We start from the raw sequence: 25,159 nt of genomic DNA on the forward strand, positions 1-25,159 counted from the left end.
TTATATCAAACAAAGTAGGCTTGAAAATAAAGGCTGTCATGAGAGATAAAGAAGGACACTACATAGTGATCAAAAGATCAATCCAAGTGGAAAGACATAATGACTGTAAATATATATGCAGCCAACACAGAAGTATCATAATACACAAGGCAAACATTAACAGACATAAAAAGGGAAATTGATATACCATGATACCACAATAATAGTGGAGGATTTGATATTTTTGAAAATATCTAAATTATTGTATACATAAATAAATTATGTCTTTGATAAAAAGACATGGGTTTGATCCCTGGGTTGGGAAGATCCCCTGGAGAAAGGAAAAGCTACCCACTCCAGTATTCTGGCCTGGAGAATTCCATAACTGTATACTCCATAGGGTTGCAAAGAGTCAGACACGACTGAGTGATTTACACTTCACTTCACTTCAAAAAGGAATAAAATACTGCTTCATGCTACATTTTGGATGAATCTCAAAAGCATGATGCTCAGCGAAAGAAGCCAGACACAAAAGGCCACATATTGCATGATTCCAGTTAAATGGAATGTCCAGAACAGGCAAATCCATAGAGGTGGAAGGTAAAATGGGAGGTTGCCAAGGGTTGAGGGGAGCAGGAAATGGCGAGTGACTGTTAACAGGCATTAGATTTCTGTTTGGGATGATGAAAGTGTTCTGGAATTAGACAGCAGTGATAGTTGTACAGCACTGTGAAGGTACTAAATGGCACTGAATTGTACAGTTTCAGATGGTTAATTTTATGTTATATAAATTGCTCTTCAATAAAAACACTTAAAATATGTTTTGGCAAGTGCCTAACTTCTTAGGGTAAATTTTTTTAAAGAAAATTTTTTAAATGCTCCTATTTTCATGCAAGAGCTGAGATAAGCACAATGACTTTTATACCTGCTGAGAGATCATGCTCTGCTAAGTTGCTCAGTCGTGTCCCACTCTTTTGGGACTCCTATGAGCTGTAGCCTACCAGGCTCCTCTGTCCGTGGGATTTTCCAGGCAAGAATACTGGAGTGGGTAGCCATTCCCTTCTCCAGGGTATCTTCCTGACCCAGGGATCAAACCCGTGTCTCTTACGTCTCCTGCACGGACAGTGGGTTCTTTACCATTAGTGCCACCTGGGAAGCCCATGGAGCATATTCCAAGGTTTAAAATCCCTTTGCTTATTAACAGTCTTAGGGGTACACAAAATAGATTGTCAGGCCCAAGGTGGCTGGAAACACATGGCCCCACAAGACAGTATCATGTTGGGTATCCTGGCCAACTTTGAACAGTGTCTTCCTGGGTCTTGGGTTTTCTCTTAGATGTGAGCACAGGCAGCACTTCTCAGTGGATGGGCAGAGATGACCCCTGCAGTGGCTGCCATTCTGCACATCCTCCTGCAATACACCTGAACCACTCCTCCTCCCAACAAGAGGCAGAGTCTCTTTCCCCTTCTCCTGACCAGGTCTGGCCCTGCTACTTTCTTTGACTAAAAGACTGTGGCAGAAGTCATACAAGGTGGCTTCCAGGCCTAAGCAGAAGAGACTTTTCAGTTTTTGTACTTACCCTCTTGGAATCCAGTCCCATGGGAAAAAAGTCTGGGCTATTTTGCTTGAGAGGCCCCACAGAGAGAAAAACTCTGGAGGATGAGACGCCACGTGGAAGAGAATAATAAAACCCAGCTCAGCCAGTACCAACTGCCAGACATGGGACTGAGGCCATCTAGAATGCTTGGGCCTCCTTGGCTATGCACCCAGCTGAATCAAGTCACAAGAAGGATCCCAACCAATACCATGTGGATGAAAGAACACCCCCCAGACCTCAGCCAATACATCAACTCAGAAATAACAAATCACTGTGATTTCAGGGTAGCTCGGTAAGCACTAGAGAGCAGATAACACCTGAGATCCAGCCCAAATCATCCAATGTATGTAAACTCCTGAGAACAACCAGAAACCATGTGAAGAATCCATGTCAAGCAAGAGGGGACAGAAGCTCAAGATTTCTAGGATCAACCCTGACCAGAAGCAAATGACTTCCTGAGGTGGGCTGCTGGTCAAAGACCCATGAGCAAGATGTAATTATCAGAAACGATCAGGGAACAAGTGAAACTGATGAGGAAGAACCAGTTGTCACGGTCTCTCCTGGCATTTTGGGGGATTATCCTTGGTGTCCCTATTGCTAATAGTCACACACTGAAACCTTTTCTTCTCGCTCTTTCTCTTGTTCTCAATTTAAGAGGTTATGCCTATGCAGATTGTACTTCACAGCCCATAGACATCAGGATCACGTTAGATTTCCCTGATGTCACCATGTGAACAATAAGTATTACCATGGAGAAAATGTTCCAGAAAACCCAAAGATGATAACTACAGAGCCAAGTGCAGATTCACTGGAGCCCATGTGGATTCAAAAGCCCACAACTGTCTTTTGATAGAGGAATTGGTCTTTTGATAGTGGAATTGGTCTTTTGATAGTGTATTAACCTTGACTTTTATTCATTTATATCTCTTTTACCTTTCTGACCCTGGACCCCTGCCTAAAGACATATCCTTCTCATATGCAAAATATTATTTATTTCATCCTGACAGCTCCCAAAGTCTTAACTGGTCCCAGCACTGACTCAAAAGTCTAGAGTCCAAAAGTGAAGTGAAGTGAAAGTCTCTCAGTCATGTCCAACTCTTTACGACCCCATGGACTGTATAGTCCATGGAATTCTCCAGGCCTGAATACTGCCTTTCCCTTCTCCAGGGGATCTTCCCAAACCAGGGATCAAACCCAGGTCTCCCGCATTGCGGGCAGATTCTTTACCAGCTGAGCCACAAGGGAAGCCCAAGAATACTGGAGTGGGTAGCCTTTCCCTTCTCCAGAGGATCTTCCTGACCCAGGAATTGAACCAGGGTTTCCTGCATTGCAGGCGGATTCTGTACCAACTGAGCTACCAAAGCCACATGTAAATAGGATCTAAATGAGCTCTGTGTCAGACACAATATCCAATTCATCCCGAGGCAAACTCCTCTCCAGCTGGAAACCGCTGAAGGAAGCAAGTTCTGTGCTTCCAAAATACAACCACAGGACAGGTAGAGGCTGGACACTGCCATTTCAAAAGGGAGACATCAGAAGGAAAGAGCCGACAGGTCAAGAAGGTCTGGCAAAACATCAAACGCAAAGGCTCGAGTATCAGCTTCTTGACCCCAGTGCTCTGCCCACCAGATCCAGCCAAGAGGGAGCCCAGCCTTCCGGACTTGCTACAGGGTCCCTGTCCCCAGGGCTTAGCTGGGCACAGTCCACGCAGCAGCTCTAATTGACCAGGGTTGGGTGCCCGCAGCTCTTCCAGGCTCCAGTCACGTGCCTGTGGCTTGGCCAGTCTGAGGGCTCTGGGGATGGCCCCAGCCCCACAGCTGCATTGGGTATATTCCCCAGGCCGAGGCCCTCTGCCTTGGTCTCTGGCCTGCCCCACCAGTTGGATGGAGACCATCTGGCCTGACAAAACCCAGACAATTACTCCCCCCTCCGCCTTGGATTGGAGCAGGTAGTGCTGACGATCTCTGAGTAGCCTTTGGGGTCCACCCTGGGTCTTAAAGAATCGTCACACTGTCCCATCTCATAAACTCTGAGAAGTCCCACGGTCTCCCTTCACTCCTTCCTGTCTCCGTCCCCTTCAGTTCCAGCTGGGGTGGCCACAATCAAGCCAGTCTGCTCATCAAACACTCACTCAGCCACGCCTTTAGTACTCTCTGCAGAACACGTGTTCCTATTTTTTTGTGCTATGGGAAGGCTGATAATTTTCCAAAATGTTAAGTTCTGCTTCCCTTTGGATGAGTCATTCCATCTTTAAGTCATTTCTCCGTTTTCAGATTGGACAGTGAGCTTTCAAAGGAAGGCAAGCTGCACCTTCACCAAACATCCAGTTTCACACTCACACATTCGACCTTCTACAAAACACTAGAAGAACATGAACCCGGGATAGCCAAGTTCTTTGCCATTTTCCAACAAAGAGGGCCTGCCTTCCTCACTTCTGTTCTGCAACCTCATCAGAATGATCTTTACCATCCACACCTTTACTAACATTCTGCTCACAACCCCTTAGGCCTTCCCTGGGAAGACCAAGGTTCTCCTCTTTAACTTCTGGGTCCTTGTCAGACTCACCTCCAAACTCTTCCAGCCTCGACTCTCAAGAGGGTTCCAAAGCTGCTTCCACATTTTTAAGCATTTGTTACAGCAGCACCCCAACTATTCGTTAGCAATTTCCTGTCTTAGTCTGTTCAGGCCCCTGTGACAAAATACCATAGGCTGGAAGAGCTTATGAACCACAAACAGTGATTTTGCTCACTGATTTCCAGCACTAGGGGCTGGAAGTCAGAGATGAGGATATGAGCATGGTCAAGTGGGGGCCCTCTTTGGAATTTCAGACTTCTGTCTTTCTTCAGAAGGCAAAAGTATCTTCACATGGCAAAAGTCTCTCTCAGACTTTTTTTATGAGAGCATAGTCTCATTCACAAGGGTTCTGCCCTTATGATTTAATCAGTGTCCAAAGGCCTCATCTCCTAATACCAGCACATGAGCCAAAGTCAGTGAAGAACTTGACCAAAGGCAGTTGCCAAGGGTGTGCTGGGCCACTTCCCAAGGGCCACCGGGCTTCAGAGGAAAGCAGTCATTTGCATCGGTCCATCCAAGGTGAGCCTCTGGATAAATTGAATTCATAATCACAATCTCATCAGAAATGTCATTTATAAGGTAAAGGGCAACTGATCAGATTCAGACATCCAGACTTAGAGAAGAAAGCTCAAGTGGACCAGGCAGAAAATGGCCTGGGGCATCCCCTAAGGTGTGGAAGTTCACAGCCTCACAGAGGAGCAAACAGGTCACTTCCCCAGATAAATAGCGGCACCTTCCATTTGGCTCCCTGAATCAAAGACAGTAAAAACCTTTCCAGAACAGTGAAAACAAAGCAGCGTATCTCTCATTGAAGTGTGAATAAAAGGCAGAACAGACAAAAGGAACACACACAGAAACAGATAACATGAATACACACAATAAAACCACAGAGACCTGAGCTACAGCAAACAGTACTGTTAAAACGGCTTCTCCCTAGGCTTCTGTTTGGAATTTCATCCGTAACCAGGGTGGACAGTTAAAGGGAGTCATATTGCATATGCACATCTTGTTGATAATTTAATTGCATAAATAAATATTGGGTAAGCTTTTGTCTGATTTCCACTGTTTGTGATAGTGAAAATGTTTTAAAATTGTAACTGGGCCACAAATGAGATTCGTGATCTCAATACCCAAAGAACAAGGAAGACTGTGCTAAGGTACTAATGCCACTGAAGTGTACACGGAGAAATGGTTATGATGGTAAATTCTGTTATGTGTGTTTTACCACAATTTTAAAACTAATTTTTTTAAATGAGAAAAAAAAAAGACAATGAGATTTCTGGGTGCAGGGAGGAGTAGGGAGCAGCAAAACACCCGAACTCCTCCACTTTTAAAAGCGCAGAAACCCCCGCCACCCCCCAGTTCCCACTCGTGGAACCAGGAGGCACAGACAACGGGCAAATGGAAGAATCTGTCGGACAAGAAGCCACGAGGGCGTGGCAGGGCAGCAGGCCGGCAGGAAGGGTCCCAGGCGTCCCCGGGGCGCACCGACCGGGATCCAGCCCCTCCGGAGACGGCCCGATGCCGCGCGGGGAGCGCGGTGCGCGGACCCGAGAGGGCGCAGGACCGAACCCGAGCGGGGGTTGGAGGTGCAGAGGGCGGAAGCGACCCAGGGGGCCGCGCGCCAAGGCCTAGCCGGAGGGAGTGGCACACCGGCGCCAGGAGAGGGCGCCCGAGAGCCGGCGCCGGGCCCAGAGCAGATCCCTTCCAGGACCCGCCCCCCGCCCCCGGGACCGGGACCCCGCCCCCGCCCCGCCCCGGAGACCCCGCCCCTCGCCCCCGTAGGGTCCGCGCACCGAGAGATAGGGGTTAGAAAAGCCAAGTCGATCCCATCCAGCAAAGCATTTTTGCACGCCAGTGCGGACTCGGAGGCTGGCACACATGCCACGGCTGTCAGCGGTTCTGTTCGATGCTCAAAGGGTCAGCGGCGTGGCCGCGGGCAGCCCCTCCCACGCCTTCCCGCCGGTTCCCCCAAGCTCAGCGCCCCATCGCCGCACCAGCTGGTATGTGGGTTCCCCCTCCCACGGGACGTTCCTGCGAGATCAGACGCTTCCCCTGGGCCTCAGGTGGGCAGGGGCGGCTCCTATAAACCCCAGGCTCTGGCCCAACGCAGCTTCGAGCTCATCCAGATGCCTGGTTGGCCTCTTTGGAGTGGTCGCAACCCGGACACCAACACTTTCGAAGGGACAGCACCGCCCGCTGTCACAGACCCACAGAGACCTCAGTGCCAGCATGTAATGACTTCATGTTCTTTTTAGTCGCAGGGGAGTGGCTGAGCACTTCTCCCTTGATGGGGTATGCGTTGCCAAAAGTCACAACAGGGGTGTGATGTCATTGATGGCGTCATGAAGAATATATATATTTTTTCATTTGTATTTGCATCACACACTTAAGCTCATCATTTCTAAATGTACAGTTCAGTAGTGTTACATTTGGTGCAACCAGGGGCCATGAAACACTAACTCTATATCTGCCCTCCCCCAGCCCCTAGCCCCCCACCCTCCTACATTCTATCCCTATGACTTTGACTACTCTAGAAATCTCATTAAAAAATGGAATCATGTCCTTTTGTAACTGGCTTTGGAGAAGATGTCTTTTTCAGGGCTCTTTATATTCCAAACTAAATAGTTTAATTACAGTGGAAATTGCAGTTCAAGGCTTGCCTGTGAACTGGATTATAACTATAGATCAGATTGGAAATAAAACACTTTTCTCTCCAAGTAAAAAGGAGAAAAATAAAAATTCAAATACAAGGAAGAAGAAACAAAGAAAAGGCAACAAAATCCCAACAGGTTTTTTGGAGTTAAATTCCATAACATTGGAAATGAACAAAGCTGTGTGTTTCTCCTCAGTGGCGGTCACAGCGAGCAGAATTGGGGGACAGAGGCATGGCAACTTTTAACCCATTCAAATTTCAGATATTTGCACCCAAACTTTTTAGGTATCCCTTGTTAATTCTGTTGTTGGGGTGGGAATAAAGACCTACGGATGAGCTGCAAAGGTGTGGGAATTACTGATGACGGTGATACCAAAAGAGTCCTCATCCAACCAAAAATCAACTGAAGCCTTGTAGGGATGAGGAACAGAACAGAGGCAGTCCTAGTGGGGAGCTTTGAAGTTAGGTCTTCAGTGTCTTTATAGATACAGAGCTCTTCAGATTCCCTGTTTCCTCTCAGGCTCATTTGGTTAATTTGTGTTTCTCCAGGAGTCTGTCCATTTCATCTATATTTTCACATCCGTTGGGATCAAATTGTCAGCATGTCCGTCCTCTTTGGGTAACATCTGTGGGTTGAGATGGTGGCTTCTTGTCATTGCTCAGTTGGATTCCTGCCACTCAGACCTTCCCTTCACCAGCCACACCCCCACTGTCCTGACTTCTGGACTGCGGACCACTCCATTTTAGGCTTACTAAGTTCACAAGCCTTGGAGCTGGCTTTGACTCCTCCCTTCCTTCACTGGCTTCCACCGCAGCTACCCAGAGACTCCTAGAGCCCTGCTTGCTGGTTGCCTTGACACTCTATCACCTGGATGCCCGCAGGGCCTGTTACACAATACCCCTGCTACCTCCCTGGCCCCTAACACTCTCAGAACATCGACCAGAGGGAGTGTGCCATCATCTAAATCACTTTAGATGAAAGTGTTCACTTTCACTCCAAAAATCATAACATGCTCTGTATTTCATTCACAGTGAAAGCTAGCATGCTGAAAATGGCCTCTGGGACACACAGACACTGGCCCTCATCCCCTCTGTGATCTTCCGTTTCCTAGGCCCCACTAGTTCACTCTGGTCCAGCTGCCCTGGTCTCCTTACTGTGCCTCTACCATACCAGGCACGCTCCTGCCCCAGGGGCTTTGCACTACTTCCGGGCTCTCCCCTGGGATGCCCTCCTCAGATCTCCACATGGCCCCCTCCCTCCTTTGAGACTTTGCTCACATGTCCCTTTCCCAGAGAGTCCCACCATGCTGCCCTATGAAAAAGGACATCCGTTCTCTCCCCACCCTCTACATTCCATTTGTTCTCTTTTTTATTTTAATTTTAATTTTTTTCCATTTGTTCTCTTGTTCCCGTTCTCCATCCTGCTCGACACAGCTTATTTCTTACGTCTAATGTTCATGTTGTATTGTTCCTGCCCTCAATGAGTAGGGCAGCTGCAAGAGGACTCTGTTTGTTCACCCAGAGCCAAGAACAGGGCCTGGCCACAAGACGCGCTTGCTGGGTAGCTGTGGAATGAATGGCTAGAACTTTTCAAGAGGATGACCTCATTCAAGCATTACAGCAAGTAAATGTTCTCCCTATGTTTCCAATGAGGACACGCACTCTAGAGATGGTGGATGACTTGCTCAAGGCCCTGGAGGGTAGCCGCAGAAGACAGATGCATTAGAAGTGTGGGCCTTAGGTAAGCGTTTGTAGACTAGACTGACAAGGAACTTTTAGCAGGTTTGGGGTATCAGCCACCTGGATGGGTGAGGAAAATCTGATGGTTATCAGTTCTGAGATCTGCTGGAGAAGGGATAGGCTACCCACTGCAGTGTTCTTGGGCTTCCCTGGTGGCTCAACTGGTAAAGAATCCACCTGCAATGCGGGAGACCTGGGTTCGATCCCTGGTTTGGGAAGATCCCCTGGAGAAGGGAAAGGCTACCCACTCCAGTATTCTGGCCTGGAGAGTTCCATGGACTGTATAGTCCATGGGGTCGCAAAGAATCAGACACGACTGAGTGACTTTGACTTCACTATCAGGTGTGAGTGGAGCCATCGGGACTTGGTGGAATGGTCACAGAAATGGGGAAACAGCCTGCCCTTGTCTTTAGACTTCATATCCAAGGTCCCTGTTTACAGATATCTAAAGAGCTTAAGTTGGGAGAACTTTTCAACAGAAACAAAAATGGAAATGGAGTTATATTTCATCACATAAAAATCAAAATTCAATGTATATAAATCTTTGCCAAACACAAAGGCAATAGATGATCCTTGAAAATACCGTGTTAAGTGAGAGAAGGCAGACAACAAGGACAGACCCCATATGACTCCACTTGTATGAGGTGCCTAGAGTCGTCAGACCCTAGACAGAGAGAGGAGGACGGGGGAGGGAGTGTTGGTGTCTAATGGGGACAGAGTTTCCACTGGTGAAGATGGACAGTTCTGGGAATGGCCAGTGGGGATGGCCACACACCCACGTGAACGTACTTAATGCTGCCAAACTGGACACTTAGAAATGGTCAAGATGCTAAATTTGATGTCATGTATATTTTATCACAGTTTTAAAAACAAAAAAGGGCCAAAGGCAAACAGCCAAAGGATTCCTTGCCATGTTGTGGTGGTGGCCACGGACTCTTCATGACTAAGCCCCTGGTCTACTGGTCAGAGCCAAGAGCGGAATCAAGGTGACAGCTCTCGGGGCTGCTAATCAGCACCCTGCATTGTGTCACTTCTCCATAGTCGGATTAGAGACAAGTCTGGCATCTCCTCTTCTAGCCTGGCCAGAGGGGCCCCAAGTGGGGCAAGGGTGGGAGGCCCAGGGCCCCGTGGAGGGCCTCGCCTTGGCCCAGGAGCCCCAATTTCCCCAAGCACTCAAGCCTCCCGCCTTGGCCCCTTCTCCTTCCTCCCCAACCTCCTTCTCCAGCTGCTGCTCATTCACATTTTGGCCCCACCCTCCTGGTCTCCAGCTCCCTTCCAAGAACCCCGCCCCTTCTCTCCACCTTGGGTCTCATGCAGGACCCCAGTGAGCTTTCGCCAGGCCTCGGGGAGCACACGTGTGCACCCAAGTGCTAGGGGACTTTCCAGGGCAGTAATCTGCTTTTGGCTAAAACGGGACTTGATCTTCTGTTAGCCCTAATCATCAATTAGCACCCCCACTCTGCAGACGGTCGGCGGGGGGGGGGGGGGGGGGGTTGTACAAGACTCACTGCTATCACCTCTGCTCCCTCTCCCCCTTCCCCAGGGTCTGGGGGCAGCAGGTGGGATGGATCAGCTCTGAGGCTCTGGCTGGAGGCTCCCCCAGCATGTCTGGATGTCCAGCTGAGATGGCACTGCACATTCACAAAGGGCTTCCCAATGGGACAGCGTCCCTGGGAGCACCCTCTCCCCCATCCAACTGGCAACCCCCTGAGTGGGTGGGGTGGTTGGGGGCAGGCAGGATGGGTCTTCTTCCTTTAGACAGAAGGTGAACCTGGCCTGAGATGGTGGGATCATCCCACCCAAGACCACCCAGCCGGTCCATGGCCTTGCTAGCAACAGGCGGTCCTGCAGCCAGCACTCAGAGGGAGCACAGCTCTCACATTCTCTGATGTGCTGATTCTTTGACTCGGGTGGGGACAGGCAGATTGAGCCCCCTGCAATCTAGGCCCAAGAGAAAAGCATGGCCTTGGAAGTTGGAAGAACCTGGGGTGGCGTTCTTGGGATCTGACCTCGTTATATCAAGTGCCGTCGAACACACTCTGTTCATGCTGTGAACAAAAGCCCTGTCAGTTCTTTTGGGCATGTACTCAGAAGGACAATTGCTGAGTCACATGGTAATTCTATTTTTTAATCTTTGGAATTGCCCAACTGTTTTCCACAGTCGCTGTACCATCACCATCTAATTTTACAATTATTTCATCACCACCCAAGGCATCTCTTTCTCTACGGAATCCCTCTCCACACCCCTCCTCCCAGCCCCTGGCATCCACCAATCTGCTGTTTCTGTGGGCTTGTCTATTCTGGGCCTTCCACCATCTGAGATCGTTTGTGTCTGCTCCTTTCAGTTAACATCATCTTTTTGAGGTTCCTTCACGTTGTAACATGCATCACGATTTCATCCCTTGTTATGACTTTATAAAATTCCAGTACATGGATATACCACATTTGGTTGGGTGTCCATTCACCTGTTGATTTGACTTTGGGTCAGTTTGACCTCTTGTGAATGATGCTGCCCTGAGCATGTGTATATGCCTTCTTGTGTGGAGACAGGCAAGGCTGGAGAATCGAGCGATTTCTAGGTAACTGGTGCCCCTGCCAAGTGCTCAGCCAGCGGCAGCCAGACAGCAGTGGGTGCAATGGGACAGCGGAGGCAGCCTGTCTGGAACATTCTGCAGAGAGGTTCACTTTTGAAGGCACGTCTAGAGGAAGTCCTAGTCAAGGGCAGTTCAAGGAAAGTTGTGAATTCAGGGAAGGGAGAGTTGGACAGGTGGGGCCTGTGGGCATCCTCGGGGGCTTCAGGATGGCTGCTAGGGGGCCTGGATGAGCCCTCTGGTGACCAGGGGAGCTGTAGCTCATGGGGAGCAAGGTAGGAGGGGAAGGGAGAGCCAGATGGATGGTGGGATGCCCACCCCTTCCTGGGGAAGGAGCCCCAGTGGTCCAACTTGTATCCATCTGGGCCCTCAACGCAGCCTGACCCTCCAGGAGGCTCCACGTCCCGGCCCAAGGCCCCCAAAGTTGCTTGGGGAGGAGCCGCTGTGAAAGGCAGGGCTGGGCTCTGGACTGAAAAGCCTGCTGCTTGGGCCTGCCTGGCCTAGAGCAGGTGCTGGATGGTAGAAAGGAAGAGAGGACAGAGAAACAGGAGCGAGGGCCCACGGCGGCCCCCGCAGCACCCTGGCTCGGAGTTTGGCTCCCAGCAAATCCCTCTGAGCCACCCCCGTGGGCTCACCCAGGAGCCAGCAAGCCCAACTCTGGGGGAGGAGGAGGTCTAAGTCCCAGGCCCAATTAAGAGATCAGATGGTGAAGGGTTTGGGGGCTTTTAAGGTGAGGAGGCCTGGGCTGATCCCACAGGCTGGTATAAAGCGCTGTGGCCCCCCGGGCAGTGCCAAGGCTGGCGGGCATCAGGGACAGGGCTTTGCAGAGCCATGGCCCACACGTGGGGCCCCCAAAGGCTTGCAGGTGGGCAGCCGCAGGCCAACTTTGAGGAGAGCACCCAGAGGAGCATCTTTACCTACACCAACAGCAACTCCACCAGAGGTGAGCAAGCAGGCTGGGTCGGACAGGCTGGAATAGCCCTCCGGGGACACAGGCCCAAGTGGCTGCAAATGGGGTGCTGGCTGGCCACCCCTCCACCCCAGAGAGCCTTTGTACCCCATTGCTCCCCTTAGTTTTTATGATGCCATGAATGGTGTGTGTGGGGGTACTTTCTGAATACAAAAAGAAAGAAAGTGAAGTCGCTCAGTCGTGTCCAACTCTGTGACCCCATGGACTGTAGCCCACACCAGGCTCCTCTGTCCATGGGATTCTCCAGGCAAGACTACTGGAGTGGGTTGCCATTTCCTCCTTCAGGGGATCTTCCTGACAGGGATCGAACCCGGGTCTCCCGCATTGCAGGCAGATACTTTACTATCTGAGCCACCAGGGAAGCCCCTAAGGACACCATCATATCGAATGTGCATTTTTAAACCACATTGGCTTCACAGAGCCTCTGAGAATCCCTGTCCTAGACTGCTAGTGAGCGCTCATTGCCCTCAACCCCATTGCGTCTATGCGGGGGCTCTCTTCCTGGGGAGGGAACCCGGGCCTAAATCATCTTTGCATCTCCCAAAGCCAGATGGCCAGCAGGAGTGGGAGGCTCAGGTGGCCCAGAGGGGGGTGAGTGCCTTCGAGAGCCTAAGGATAGAAGAGGGCATGGTGGTTGTCTTGTCCAAGCTCACCCTGGAGCCCTTGGCCCCTGGCGGCATGTACTAGGGAAGAATTTAGCTCGGCTCCTGAAGAAAGGTGCTTCAGCCACACCAGACAGTAGAAAACTCTGTTGAGGCAGCTGGCATTCAGCCTTGGGCATGGCCCAGTCACAAGGCTTTGTCTGTCAGCCCGTCAGAGAGCTGAAGATACCAATGACCCCCAGCCCCTAACCCCACAGGTCCCTCCTTCCAACTGAAGACCTTCAGTTCCTTCAAATATGTCTCAGTTCAGTTCAGTTCAGTTGCTCAGTCCTGTCCGACTCTTTGCGACCCCATGGACTTCAGCACACCAGGCCTCCCTGTCCATCACCAACTCCCGGAGTTCACTCAAACTCATGTCCATTGAGTTGGTGATGCCATCCAACCATCTCACTCTCTGTCATCCCCTTCTCCTCCCACCTTCAATCTTTCCCAGAATCAGGGTCTTTTCCAATGAGTCCATTCTTCACATCAGGTGGCCAAAGGATTGGAGCTTCAGGTTCAGCATCAGTCCTTCCAATGAATATTCAGGACTGATTTCCTTTAGGATGGACTGGTTAGATCTCCTTGGTGTCCAAGGGAAAAATGTCTCACTTGCCACAATTTCTAGAAGACACATCGGCTCCTTGACACCCAGAGCAGGACCAGCAATAAGGTTCCCAAGCCAAACTGGTGGAGAACCGTGAAGTTCACATTGACCTGATGGTTTTCACCCCAGAATGTCCCTGATGGAGACCCAACAGTGTTCTTCCTGGAGGCCCCTGGGGCTTTGTCAATGCCCCAGATTTCCTTATTGTAAATTTTTTTTTTAACAAAAATTCATGTGAATGAAATGAAAATGAGGAGTAACTCCCCTTTATTATGACAGTGGGTCTACAGCTTTCTCTGTTGGAAGGAACTTTCTGCCACCACCATTTTAGCAGATTACTCAACCGCTGAGCAGATTACTCCAAATTTCTAGCAAAATAGAAGGAGAGGATAATGGCACTGGGTACCCATCACTTGTTCCCTCCACTAGTGTGTCCACCACTTCTCTTATTTCCTCTCTATCCTGTCCATTAACCACTCCTGCCAATTTCTGGAAGCAGATCCAAAACATCACATCGTTTCCTCTGTAAGTCTTCAGAAGGTAGCTCTAAAGAAAGGACTCTTTAAAAACATAAATGCAAACTCATACTTTTAGAAGTTTTCCCTCAATGTCCTTGCAATTTATTTGTTGAAGAAAATGAGTTGATTGTTCCTGGACTGACCCATGCCCTTCTGCCCAACCCCCTTCCCCATCATCCTGTTTCCATCACTTGCTGCTGCTAAGTCACTTCGGTTGTGTCCGACTCTGTGCGACCCCATAGATGGCAGCCCATCAGGCTCCCCTGTCCCTGGGATTCTCCAGGCAAGAACACTGGAGTGGGTTGCCATTTCCTTCTCCAATGCATGAAAGTGAAAAGTGAAAGTGAAGTCACTCAGTTGTGTCTGACTCTTAGCGACCCCATGGACTGCCTACCAGGCTCCTCTCTCCATGGGATTTTCCAGGCAAGAGTACTGGAGTGGGGTGCTATTGCCTTCTCCATCACTTAGTGGTTGAGTAATCTGCTAAAATGGTGGTGGCAGAAAGGTCCTTCCAACAGAGAAAGGTGTAGACCCACTGTCATAATAAAGGGGAGTTACTCCTCATTTTCATTATGTGTGTGTTTGCTCCAGCTGCCATGACAAAGCACCATAGACTGGGTGGCTAAAGCAACAGAAATTGATCATCTCCCAGTTCAGGAGGCCAGTGATCACGGGCTCGACAGGGTTGGCTCCTTCCAGTGGCTCTGAGGGACACTCTGTTCCAGGTCCCTCCCCTGGGTTATGGTGAGTGAGTGAAGCTGCTCAGTCATGTTTGACTCTTTGCAACCCCGTGGACGGTGGCTACCAGGCTCCTCCATCCATGGGGTTTTCCAGGCAAGAGTACTGCAGTGGACTGCCATTTACTTCTCCAGGAGACCTTCCCAACCCAGGGATCGAACCCAGGTCTCCTGCATTGCAGGCAGATTCTTTACCAGCTGAGCCACCAAGGAAGCCCAAGAACACTGGAGTGGGTAGCTTATCCCTTTACAGCAGAGCTCAGAGCTGATAACCATCAGATTTTCCTCACCCATCCAGGTGGCTAATCCCCCAAACCAGCCACCAGGGAACACCACCAGGGTTATGGTAGTTTCTGGTAATCTGTAGTATCCCTCCCCCAGTTTATGGTAGTCTCCAGCAATCCATGGTATCCCTCCCCTGGGTTATAGTAGTCTCTGGTAATCCACGGTATCCCTCCCCCAAGTTTTAATAATCTCTGGTAATCCGTGGTATCCCTTGGCTATTGAAACACCACCCTGATCCTTGCTTTCATTTTCACACGGCCATCTTCTCCTGAATGCGTCTGTGTCCAAATTTTGCCTTTTTGTAAGGACACAAGTCCTATTGGACTAGGGCCAGCCTAGTGACGTCATCAAAACTTGATCATCTCTGTACAAACCCTTTCTCTAAATAAGGTCACATTCTGAGGGAGTGGGGGTTATGATTCCCACATGCCTTTTTTTGGAAGGGACACAATCCAATCCATAGCAAAGGTCCTCAATCATTCATTCTCAGGGCACTGACTGTACATGCACGAGACACAGTCCAGTGAGGAAGACAGGACACGCACGTACAGAGCTCCAATATGGAGTTAAATCTCAGCTGGGGAATCTGGAAAGGGTCCTGGAAGGCAAGGGCACAGAGCCAGACTGGATGGTATGAACCAGCCGAGGACCCGGGTATGAGGGAGACCACGAGCAAAGATCTGATGACAGAATGATGTGTAGCGCACCCAGGCAACAGCACCAGGGCACCGGTGGGCTTTCAGGGGAGCAGGAGCCAGCCAACCACACTCCAGGAGTGGGTGGGCAACTCAGACCAGGGAGCAATACCTGGCATGGATGATGCTTTGTTAAGTTCAAGGATGCCCATGCAGGTGTTTCCAGCAGGTTGTGGCCTTGGGTCTGAGAGACAGAATCAAGGGAAGGTTGCCTGCAGATGAACAAAGCTAGGGGGAAAGGCCAGTTGCAAAGGCAAGGGCAGGTGTGGCCGTACAGGTGATGAAGCGGCTGCCCGAGTCCTCTGCTCACTCTGTACCTCCTGCCTCCAGATCCCTTTGAAGGCCCCAATTACCACATTGCTCCCAGATGGGTGTATCACCTCACCAGCGCCTGGATGGTCTTCGTGGTCATCGCGTCTGTCTTCACTAATGGGCTCGTGCTGGCAGCCACCATGAGGTTCAAGAAGCTCCGCCACCCTCTCAACTGGATCCTGGTCAACTTGGCCATTGCTGACCTGGCAGAGACCATCATCGCCAGCACCATCAGCGTTGTGAACCAGATGTATGGCTACTTTGTGCTGGGCCACCCTCTGTGTGTCGTGGAGGGCTACACTGTCTCCTTGTGTGGTAAGTCACCTGGGGGCCTGGGTTTGGGGGAGACCCAGCCTGCTGCACATAAAGGAGACCATCATGTGGCGAAATCGCCAGAGGCAGCCGTGGGACGCAGGCTCAGCACATCTTTGAAGGGGGACAGACCTGCTGGGGAAGCTGGGCTGGGACCATTAGAGGTGTCTGCTCTGAAATAGACCTGACCTGGTGACATTCAGTTTGAGACCATGTAGCTGGCATGGGTGGAGACAGACAGATCCACATAATCCCAGAACAGGGTGGCATAGGAGGCCTCTGGGCACCCCAAATGAGACTCCCACTCAAATCTGGGACACGTGCCCTTTCAGCTCACCTGTGTCAGTTTTTCCCTGGCAAGGAAGCAATTCCCAGGAGAGCTCCCGAGATATTGAAACTAGATCCTGCATCCCTTTCCCCAGCCCGATCGCTCATTTCTCCATGGGTCATGGCTCTACTGAGATCTCCATTGGCTGTCAAGCCCCTGTGTTCGTCACTCTGTGCTGTCAGGCATCTGGATAGTGAGAATATGGTGCCATCAGTCCTTAGAGGACCGGGACCTGGAGGAGGCTATGAGGGAGCTGGATGTTGGGTCAGAAGGATGCGAGGGCACTCACGCCAAGTGGCCGAGGAGGGTGGGGCGCCAACAGCTAGGCTGGTTGGGTGGCCAGAGGCTGGGTGGGCAGACAAGGGACGGAGAAGGCCCAGGATGGCAGGCTGAGATGGGGATGAGGGGCTCAGAGGGGGAGACCGAGAGGAGGCTCACCAACGGCTGGGAGGATGTGAGGAAACCAGGGCTGGCTGGCGTCTATCACATGCTGAGCACTAGGCAAGGCTGGGGCATGCTGGGAGGCCAGGTGTGCTTGCCAGGGGCCTATGAAGAAGAGGACATGGAGCCCTCAGGGGCACACATCCCCAGGAGAAAACCAAGGGCTGTGGGGTTGCAGCTTGGCATCCACCAAAGATGACAAGGAGTCCAAGGGCCCCAGTGCTCAGCACGTGTGCCCTGTCTCCAGGCCCCCAGCCATCAAAGCAGCAAAGGGTTGCAGCTGCCTCCTCCCGGTTTTAAGTTCCCATGGCCACCTGCTCACATGCCTGGGTCCTTGGCACCCACATCTATGTTGGGTTTGTCTCATTGCCTTACAGTGATCTCCAATTTGGATTCTCAAGAGATGAGCCATAGAAAGACAATAGGATTAGCGGGGCAGGTGAGAGGGGACCTGGTCAGTGACCTGAGCCATTGGCAGTGTCACCTCCGCTCACTGACCTGACCAAGTTCAAACCTTTCGGGCACCGTGGGTAGCTGGTGCCATGGCCCTCGAGTGGCTCCTCCATCCCATCCATCCCATCTCTGCTCGAGGTCTGCTCTCAGGTCACCAGTTTGGGGGGCCATAGATTCCCAAGGAAGCCGATGATACTGAAATACGGTTATTGAAGTATGAAACATGACTTAATGACAAAGTCCCTCATTTTTAAAGTGTTCATATTAAAAGTAGTTCGTAGAAGTATTCAGGACACCACTCCATGAAAGTATCAACTCTATCTGGCTGGAGAGCCCCTGAAATGTCAGCATGGTAATGAATATAGTCGTCTTGGCAAATGCCTGGCACCTCTGTAAAGTGACGAGCCACAGGTGCTGCTAACGCTACTGCACTCATGTTGGGAGTAAGGGAGGCCAAGTGTCCAGCAGACATTGATGGAAACGAACACATTGTTGCCCCATCCCAGCTCATGGAACCCTGAATTCCACGCAGATTGCTGCCAGGTAGGCAGTGCTGAAAGGCCTGGGCTGAGGGCAGGCATGCCCACAGCTACAGTGTGCCAGTCACTGGACACATCCTGTTTCCCGGCCTTGGCTGGGACAGTGGCACCTCAGTGTGGCCTCAGGGGTGTACATGGCCATCAGGACTTGCATTGACAGTATCATGAGAAAGGCTGGTGGCCAGATAAAAGAGAGACGAGAAGCGAGGTGGGCCATGAGGCTCAGCCAGAGAAGGCAAAGGGAGGCGGCTGCATGCACATCAGGGAAGGAACAGGGGACACAGGTGTTAGAGAAAGAAATTGACCAAGAGACCTGCTGCTCCATGGACCCAAAAACACTTTTTGGAGAATCAGGTTTTGCAGGTAGGTGGCGGGAGTGTGTGTGTGTGGGGCGTTCTCCCTCTTGATCTTGCAAAGTGTTGACTCAAAGCCCTCCTATGTCTGCTCTGCCCCAAAGGGATCACCGGTCTCTGGTCCTTGGCCATCATCTCCTGGGAGAGGTGGATGGTGGTCTGCAAGCCCTTTGGCAACGTCAGATTTGATGCCAAGTTGGCCATTGCGGGCATCGCCTTCTCCTGGATCTGGGCTGCTGTGTGGACGGCTCCACCCATCTTTGGTTGGAGTAGGTGAGGAGGCGGGGTGCCAGGAAGACAATGTGTGTAGAACAGGGCAAGGAGGGTCAAACTCGTCGTTCACTTTGAGACCTTGGGGCAAATCACTCTCTGTCTCTGGGCCTCTCTGTGGCCCCAGGAGTGAAGTGGAAGTAGACCTGACTCCTCCTGAGGGCTCTTCAAGCAGGCCGGGTCTGTGGCTATATGACTCTGCCTGGCTGCCACGTGGGCGCAGGCCCTGTAGTCTCCAAGCCTCAGCAAAGGTCTGTTTCTCCCAGACAGGAGCAGCTCATGAGAGCTCAGAGAGGAACACTGCAGGTTCAGGCCATGGGCACACTGGATCACTGGGCACACAGAGTCTTACCCACTCTGTCCCAGGCCTCTTTCTTGCACCTGCTAAGGAGCCCCCTTTGCAGAGGCTCCTTGGGTCGCAGCTCACCAGTGTCCTCATCAGGTGGATTCTTTGGGAGAAGACCCAAATTTCCAAGGAAGCAGCTCTGATATTTGGGTGGGCGGGGTGGGACAAGGCCGCTGCATTTCTGTCTTCTGCTGCAAGCTGGTGAACAAGTTTTCTTCGGGAAGCTTCCATCGTCATGGAGGCGAGGCTCTGTCTGTCACCCTCCTCCTGCCCCCATGCCCACAATATCTGGGATTGTTGAACACATGCTCATGTAATCCTCAGGGGCTCACAGCTGTTCTTAAGGCAAGAGGGTGCCTCGCCTCCCCTTTGTAAAAAGGGGATGTGATGGGAATGACGAAAATGTTCTAGAACCAGATTGGTGATGGATGCACAACATCGCGAATGCACCAAACCTCCTAATTATGTGTAAAGAAAAAAAGAAAGTAAAGTCACTTAGTCGTGTCTGACTCTTTGTGACCCCATGGACTGTAGCACACCAGGCGCCTCCATCCATGGAATTTTCTAGGCAAGAGTACTGGAGTGGGTTGCCATTTCCTTCTACAGGGGAGTTTCCTGACCCAGGGATCGAACCCAGGTCTCCCACATTGCGGGCGGATGCTTTACCTTCTGAGCCACCTATGTGTGTTTTACCACCCCCCCCCAAAAAAAAGAGGGGAAAATGAGATCAGAGATGGAGAAGGATTTACAGAAATTCTACCAAAGGCCTTCCTTTGGGGGGTGGTGATGAAAATGTCATGGAAGCAGACAGAGGCGGCAGTTGCCCCATACCGTGTATGTCCTAGATGGCTCTGAACTGTTCACTGCAAAAAAAAAAGCCAATTTGGGTAATGTGAATTTCACCACAATAATAATAAAAAATAGCCCAACAACCCTCAATCAAGTCACTGGGGTCCCGGGGTGGAGATCCTGGTCCCTGCCCATTTCAGCATGGGCTTCCGGCTCTTCTCTGCAGGTACTGGCCCCACGGCCTGAAGACTTCATGTGGCCCTGATGTGTTCAGTGGCAGCTCCTACCCAGGGGTGCAGTCGTACATGATCGTTCTCATGATCACGTGTTGCTTCATCCCGCTCAGCGTCATCATCCTTTGCTACCTGCAAGTGTGGCTGGCCATCCGAGCGGTGAGCACCTCACCCTTGCGGCTTCCCTCCTGCCGGCAGGATCTTGCAGGCCGGGGGAAGCCACAGAGGACTGCACAGTCTGCTCTCCTGCCTCCAAACCAGACGTGAGGCTCCCTTGGCCCTGCCTGTACAGGGTGGGCAGGGACGGCCCCCCTCTCTTTGTGGAGGGACCCAAAGCTGACCCCGGGAAGGTGGGTGGGGAGGAAAGCTAGCCACAGACGGCCAGATCCCAAAGCAAAACCTGCAAAGCAAGAGGTGTTTTCAAAAGGCTGCCACGTGAGGGCTCCCATCACAGGGCTGTCCAAGGGGTGCATTCACACCCTCCTCCCTGAGAAGCTGGTCCCCTCCCCCCAACCCCACTACCGGGGTGCAGGAAATCAGAGCAAGGCAGGAGAAGGGCTTCTGAGAACTCTGCACTCCCCTGAGTTGCCCGAAACACCACACAGAAGTCGTGCCTTTGTCAATCAGCTTGGCCTGAAGGTGCCTCCCGGGCCTGGCACGCAGAGTCGGAGGCCTCTGGGGTGGTGCCTTTCCTCTCCAAAGCGGCTTGTGCCCACAATCGGCTCAGCATGAGCTGTCGCAGCTCTTTGTGGAGGGGAGGTCATCTCGGCTGAGATAAGCTCCCCTCCCCCTGCCTTCAGCCTGTGATTTGCTCCCCCTTCTCGCTGCCCACCCCCACCCCCGGTTGGCAGTCAGGGATCAGAAGCAACTTAACTGACTTCCATGGACAGCCACACACAACTTGGGCTGGGCAAGTCATGAGCTGTGGAATCCGGGCTACAGGACACACCTCAGCCATCAGTCACCCTTGAGACCTGACCATGGGGTGGGGCGGTGGGGCAGGGGACACACTCTGATAAGGGACCAGAGGAGGCTGGAAACAGCCTCATTAGCTCCTTCCCCGCCTCCTGATGGGAACCAAGCGAAGCCAAGGGCATGGCAGGTGTTAGCCAAGCTCCGCTCAAAGCCTCTAAGAGCTCCCACAAGACCAGCCCTGGCCAGGCCAGGCACTCCCTTAGGTGGGAGTACTGGAGTGGGTGGCCATTTCCTTCTCCGGGGGATCTTCCCAACTCAGGGATCAAACCCGGGTCTCCCACATTGTAGGCAGACGCTTTACCATCTGAGCCACCAGGGAAGTCAGCAGCAGTGAATCTCCTGAGATACCCCTCACGGTCCCCAGGATGATTCTCCATCTCTCCCAGGTGGCAAAGCAGCAGAAAGAATCTGAGTCCACCCAGAAGGCGGAGAAGGAGGTAACCCGCATGGTGATGGTGATGATCTTTGCCTACTGTCTCTGCTGGGGGCCCTACACCTTCTTTGCCTGCTTCGCCGCTGCACACCCCGGCTATGCCTTCCACCCTCTGGTGGCTGCCCTGCCAGCCTACTTTGCCAAAAGTGCCACTATCTACAACCCCATTATCTATGTCTTCATGAACCGCCAGGTAAGGCACACAGTTGGCAGAGCAAACTGCAGATAGACCCTGGAAGAGCCCAGTGATGGCTCCCACCAGGAAGTGTGTCTGTGGGAAGCCTGAAAATGACCTCTGGGAAAATAACCTTGGGAGGCTCGGCACCAGTGACCCAGCCCCAGACAGCCGTCCCTCTGGATCCTTTTATGGTCTGGGCCTGACAGTGGGCACTTCCTGCAGGGCACTATGTGTTCGTGCCCATCCCATTGGCTGGCCTTAGCTGAGCCCAGAGCTCAGACACCCTAGGATTGCCAGAATGCATCTAGCATACAAAGTACCCTGGGCATGTGCGTCTTGATTTCACAGACACAACTCTTCTCGCGAACTTAATCTTTCCATATTCAAACCCTAATTCTGACAAGGACACAGAGGCCCTTCTTGCCTGTGCTGACTTTTGGCCTTCTTAACTTTGTGGATCAGTCCAGGCAGGACGTGCTGTGGTCTTGCCAGATGGCAGCCATCAGAAGCTGGCATATTGAGCCTCAGCAGTAAACTGCCCATGACTCCTAGACTTCTTGCAAAGTTACAGGTGACCATCATCACCTAACTGTAAGGCCCATCATCTTTGATAGGCCATTGCCTTATTCTTCCACAAATCCATCATGTCCACTCCACTAAGGTGTCGAGTAGATGTGATGTGGCTTGATAATCAGAAAGGTCTGCGGGTCAGAATACCACTCTCCCAGGGGCCTCGCATCTCACCATGGTAATGTTTAGGTTATCGAGTATGACCAACACCACTATGGAGTCCCCAGGACTTCACACCAAGAGCAGAGCTCACCCCTCGGCCCCCATTTCCTGTCTTTCCCATGGGTCTCTTCTGAGGTTTGGCTTTCGCTTGCGGAATCCTAGGCCATCTTTGTCTTTTATTGAGCTTTTCCATTCTCCCCTCTGGAACTAGCCCTCCTCTACCACTGTCTGCATTCCCAGATTCTCCAGGCTTTCGAACTTTGCTTTCACCCTTTCCACACTGTTATCCCTTCCTGTTGCATTCAGAGAGAATTTTCTGGAATGGAGCTCCACAAGGACATGAAATGTTGCTCTTTTGATTCAATGCAGATGCCCCAAGGACACATGGGTTCAGTGTGGATGCTCAGTATATAGATGCTGAATGTGTGGCCAATGGATCCCTCAGCCTCATCTGCTGGGTCTTCAGCTGAGTCTGTTCTGCTGCTCAGCCCAATTCTGGTGTTACTGACTTCAACAATTATGTTTTTGTTAGAGTTTTGATGTTGGAGGTAGTCAAGAACAGGCCCCAAATATATAGGAAACGCCTCTGCTTTGTATTCTCAAAGCATTGTTTTTAACTCAGTCATGAGATATAATCTGGGAAATGCATACATCCCATTAGGGGTTCAGTAGCAAAGAGCAGAGGGCTTCCCTGGTAGCTCAGCTGGTAAAGAATCTGCCTGCAATGCGGGAGACCCCAGTTCGATTCCTGGGTCAGGAAGATCCCCTGGAGAAGGGATAGGCTACCCACTCCAGTATTCTTGGGCTTCCCTGATGGCTCAGACAGTAAAGAATCCGCCTGCAGTGCAGGAGAGCTGGGTTCAATTTCTGGATTGGGAAGATCCCCTTAAGGAGCACATGGCAATCCATTCCAGTATTCTGGCCTGGAGAATCCCCATGGACAGAGGAGCCTGGTGGGCTACAGTCAGCGGGGTTGCTAAGAGTCAGACACAAATGAGCGACTAAGCACAGCACAGCACGGATCAGAGTCCTCCTGATGCCAGAAGACTCTTGGTTGAAAAGATGAGGTGGGCTCTTGCCTACCTAATCCTCACTTGGCCCCTTGTTGACAGAACAGAAACAAGACAACAGTCACTTTCCTTTTCACTAGAATGCCTCTGAGACTCTCCCAGACATTGGCCCCTTAGCTGGGATCATCTTTCGTCACTGTATATGTTTTGTGGGGCTGTCATAACAAAGTACCACAAGCTAGGGGTGTTCAAACAATAGAAATCTATTCTCTCTTGGTTTGAGATCAGGGTATGGGCAGGGTTGGTTCTTTCTCCTAGGTCCTGACAGGTACCCATAACCTCTGGTGTTCCTCGCGTTGGAGATGAGTCCCTGTGATCTCTGCCCTTTACCTTCGCATGGTGTTCTTCTGTGTCTGAATCCAAATTGCCTTCTTTTCCTGAGGACATCTGTCATTGGATGAGGGCCCACCCTACTCCAATATGACCTCATGATAATATGCACCTTAATCATATCTCTGAAGACTTATTTCCAAATAAGATCACAGTTACAGGCTCCAAGGATTAGGACTTGAACATATCTTTGGAGGAACACAATTTGGCCCACAGTGCTGCTGCTGCTGCTAAGTCTCTTCAGTTGTGTCCCACTCTGTGCGACCCCGTAGACGGCAGCCCACCAGTCTCCCCTGTCCCTGGGATTCTCCAGGCAAGAATACTGGAGTGGGTTTCCATTTCCTTCTCCAATGCATGAAAGTGAAAAGTGAAAGTGAAGTCGCTCAGTCGTGTCCGACTCTTCGCGACCCCATGGACTGCAGCCTACCAGGCTCATCCGTCCATGGGATTTTCCAGGCAAGGTACTGGAGTGGGGTGCCATTGCCTTCTCCGTTGGCCCACAGTAGTCACCATCAACGGGTCAATTAGATAACTCAGATAATCGAATATTCAGGGATAGACTATCCACCTGTGCAAGGAGTAACTGGAGCCTTCCTCCATCCTCCTTGTAGATTCTGAATGTGTAAGCTGTCAGTTCAGTTCAGTTGCTCAGTTCTGTCCGACTCTTTGCAACCCCATGGACTGCAACATGCCAGGCCTCCCTGTCCATCACCAACTGCCAGAGTTCACTCAAACTCATGTCCATTGAGTTGGTGATACCATCTAGCCATCTCATCCCCTGTCGTCCCCTTCTCCTGCCTTCGATCTTTCCCAGCATCAGAGTCTTTTCCAATGAGTCAGTTCTTCTCATCAGGTGGCCAAAATATTGGAGTTTCAGCTTCAGGCCTCATAAGCCATCAAGGTGACACATAAGGACTGCTGTCCCCACAGGACCCCTCCATTGCATTTAGCCTAGCACACTGGCCCTACCTGCTCTGCTATTCAATAACCCTTTCTGTCCTGCCAGTTTCGAAACTGTATCTTGCAACTTTTTGGGAAGAAGGTGGATGACAGCTCTGAACTCTCCAGTGTTTCCAAAACAGAGGCATCATCTGTCTCTTCGGTGTCACCTGCATGAGTCTCTGCCAGCCCTAAAAACGAAAACACCTGCCTCCCGAAAACGGAAAACAGAACCTGTCCCCACCTCCAGGGCTTTGGCCCCCATCCACCCCACCTCCCCACCCTTCCTTCTCCATCGCTGTGAAATAATCGTAGTTTCTCTTTGCCAAAAACAACCATGTCACGGGGGCTGCCACTACCATTTGGGGGCAACTGAGCCTCTGAGCATTGGGTCACTGGGTCACGGGAGGGCACGCAGGGTAGAGAGGGGTGCAGTACTCCACAGATGTTCATCTTTTATAAGCCTCCTGTCTGCAGGTGGGAAAGAGAAGCGTGAAGCAGGTGGGCATCACCAGGCTGCCAGGGATGAACCAGGA

General features: G+C 51.3%; 1 protein-coding gene across 1 annotated transcript; it reads left to right on the plus strand.

The window, feature by feature from the left end:
• Positions 1-11,968: 11,968 nt before the first annotated feature.
• On the plus strand, positions 11,969-24,801 carry LOC138071293 (long-wave-sensitive opsin 1). Its single transcript, XM_068962815.1, has 6 exons — positions 11,969-12,080; positions 15,921-16,217; positions 18,433-18,601; positions 19,960-20,125; positions 21,328-21,567; positions 24,691-24,801. Exons 1-6 carry the CDS (start codon positions 11,969-11,971, stop codon positions 24,799-24,801), a joined length of 1,095 nt encoding a protein of 364 aa, XP_068818916.1.
• Positions 24,802-25,159: the final 358 nt, after the last annotated feature.

Source organism: Capricornis sumatraensis, chromosome X (genome assembly GCF_032405125.1).
Source record: "Capricornis sumatraensis isolate serow.1 chromosome X, serow.2, whole genome shotgun sequence".
In the NCBI taxonomy this organism is placed as follows: Eukaryota; Metazoa; Chordata; class Mammalia; order Artiodactyla; family Bovidae; genus Capricornis; species Capricornis sumatraensis.

What these genes read in the sequence shown, in the direction of transcription:
- LOC138071293 (XM_068962815.1), top strand. Translation starts at nt 11,969, where the DNA reads ATGGCCCACACGTGGGGCCCCCAAAGGCTTGCAGGTGGGCAGCCGCAG. An exon ending in CAACAGCAACTCCACCAGAG is followed by an intron (nt 12,081 to 15,920) that starts GTGAGCAAGCAG and finishes TCCTGCCTCCAG; the next exon opens with ATCCCTTTGAAGGCCCCAAT. An exon ending in CCCATCTTTGGTTGGAGTAG is followed by an intron (nt 18,602 to 19,959) that starts GTGAGGAGGCGG and finishes TCTTCTCTGCAG; the next exon opens with GTACTGGCCCCACGGCCTGA.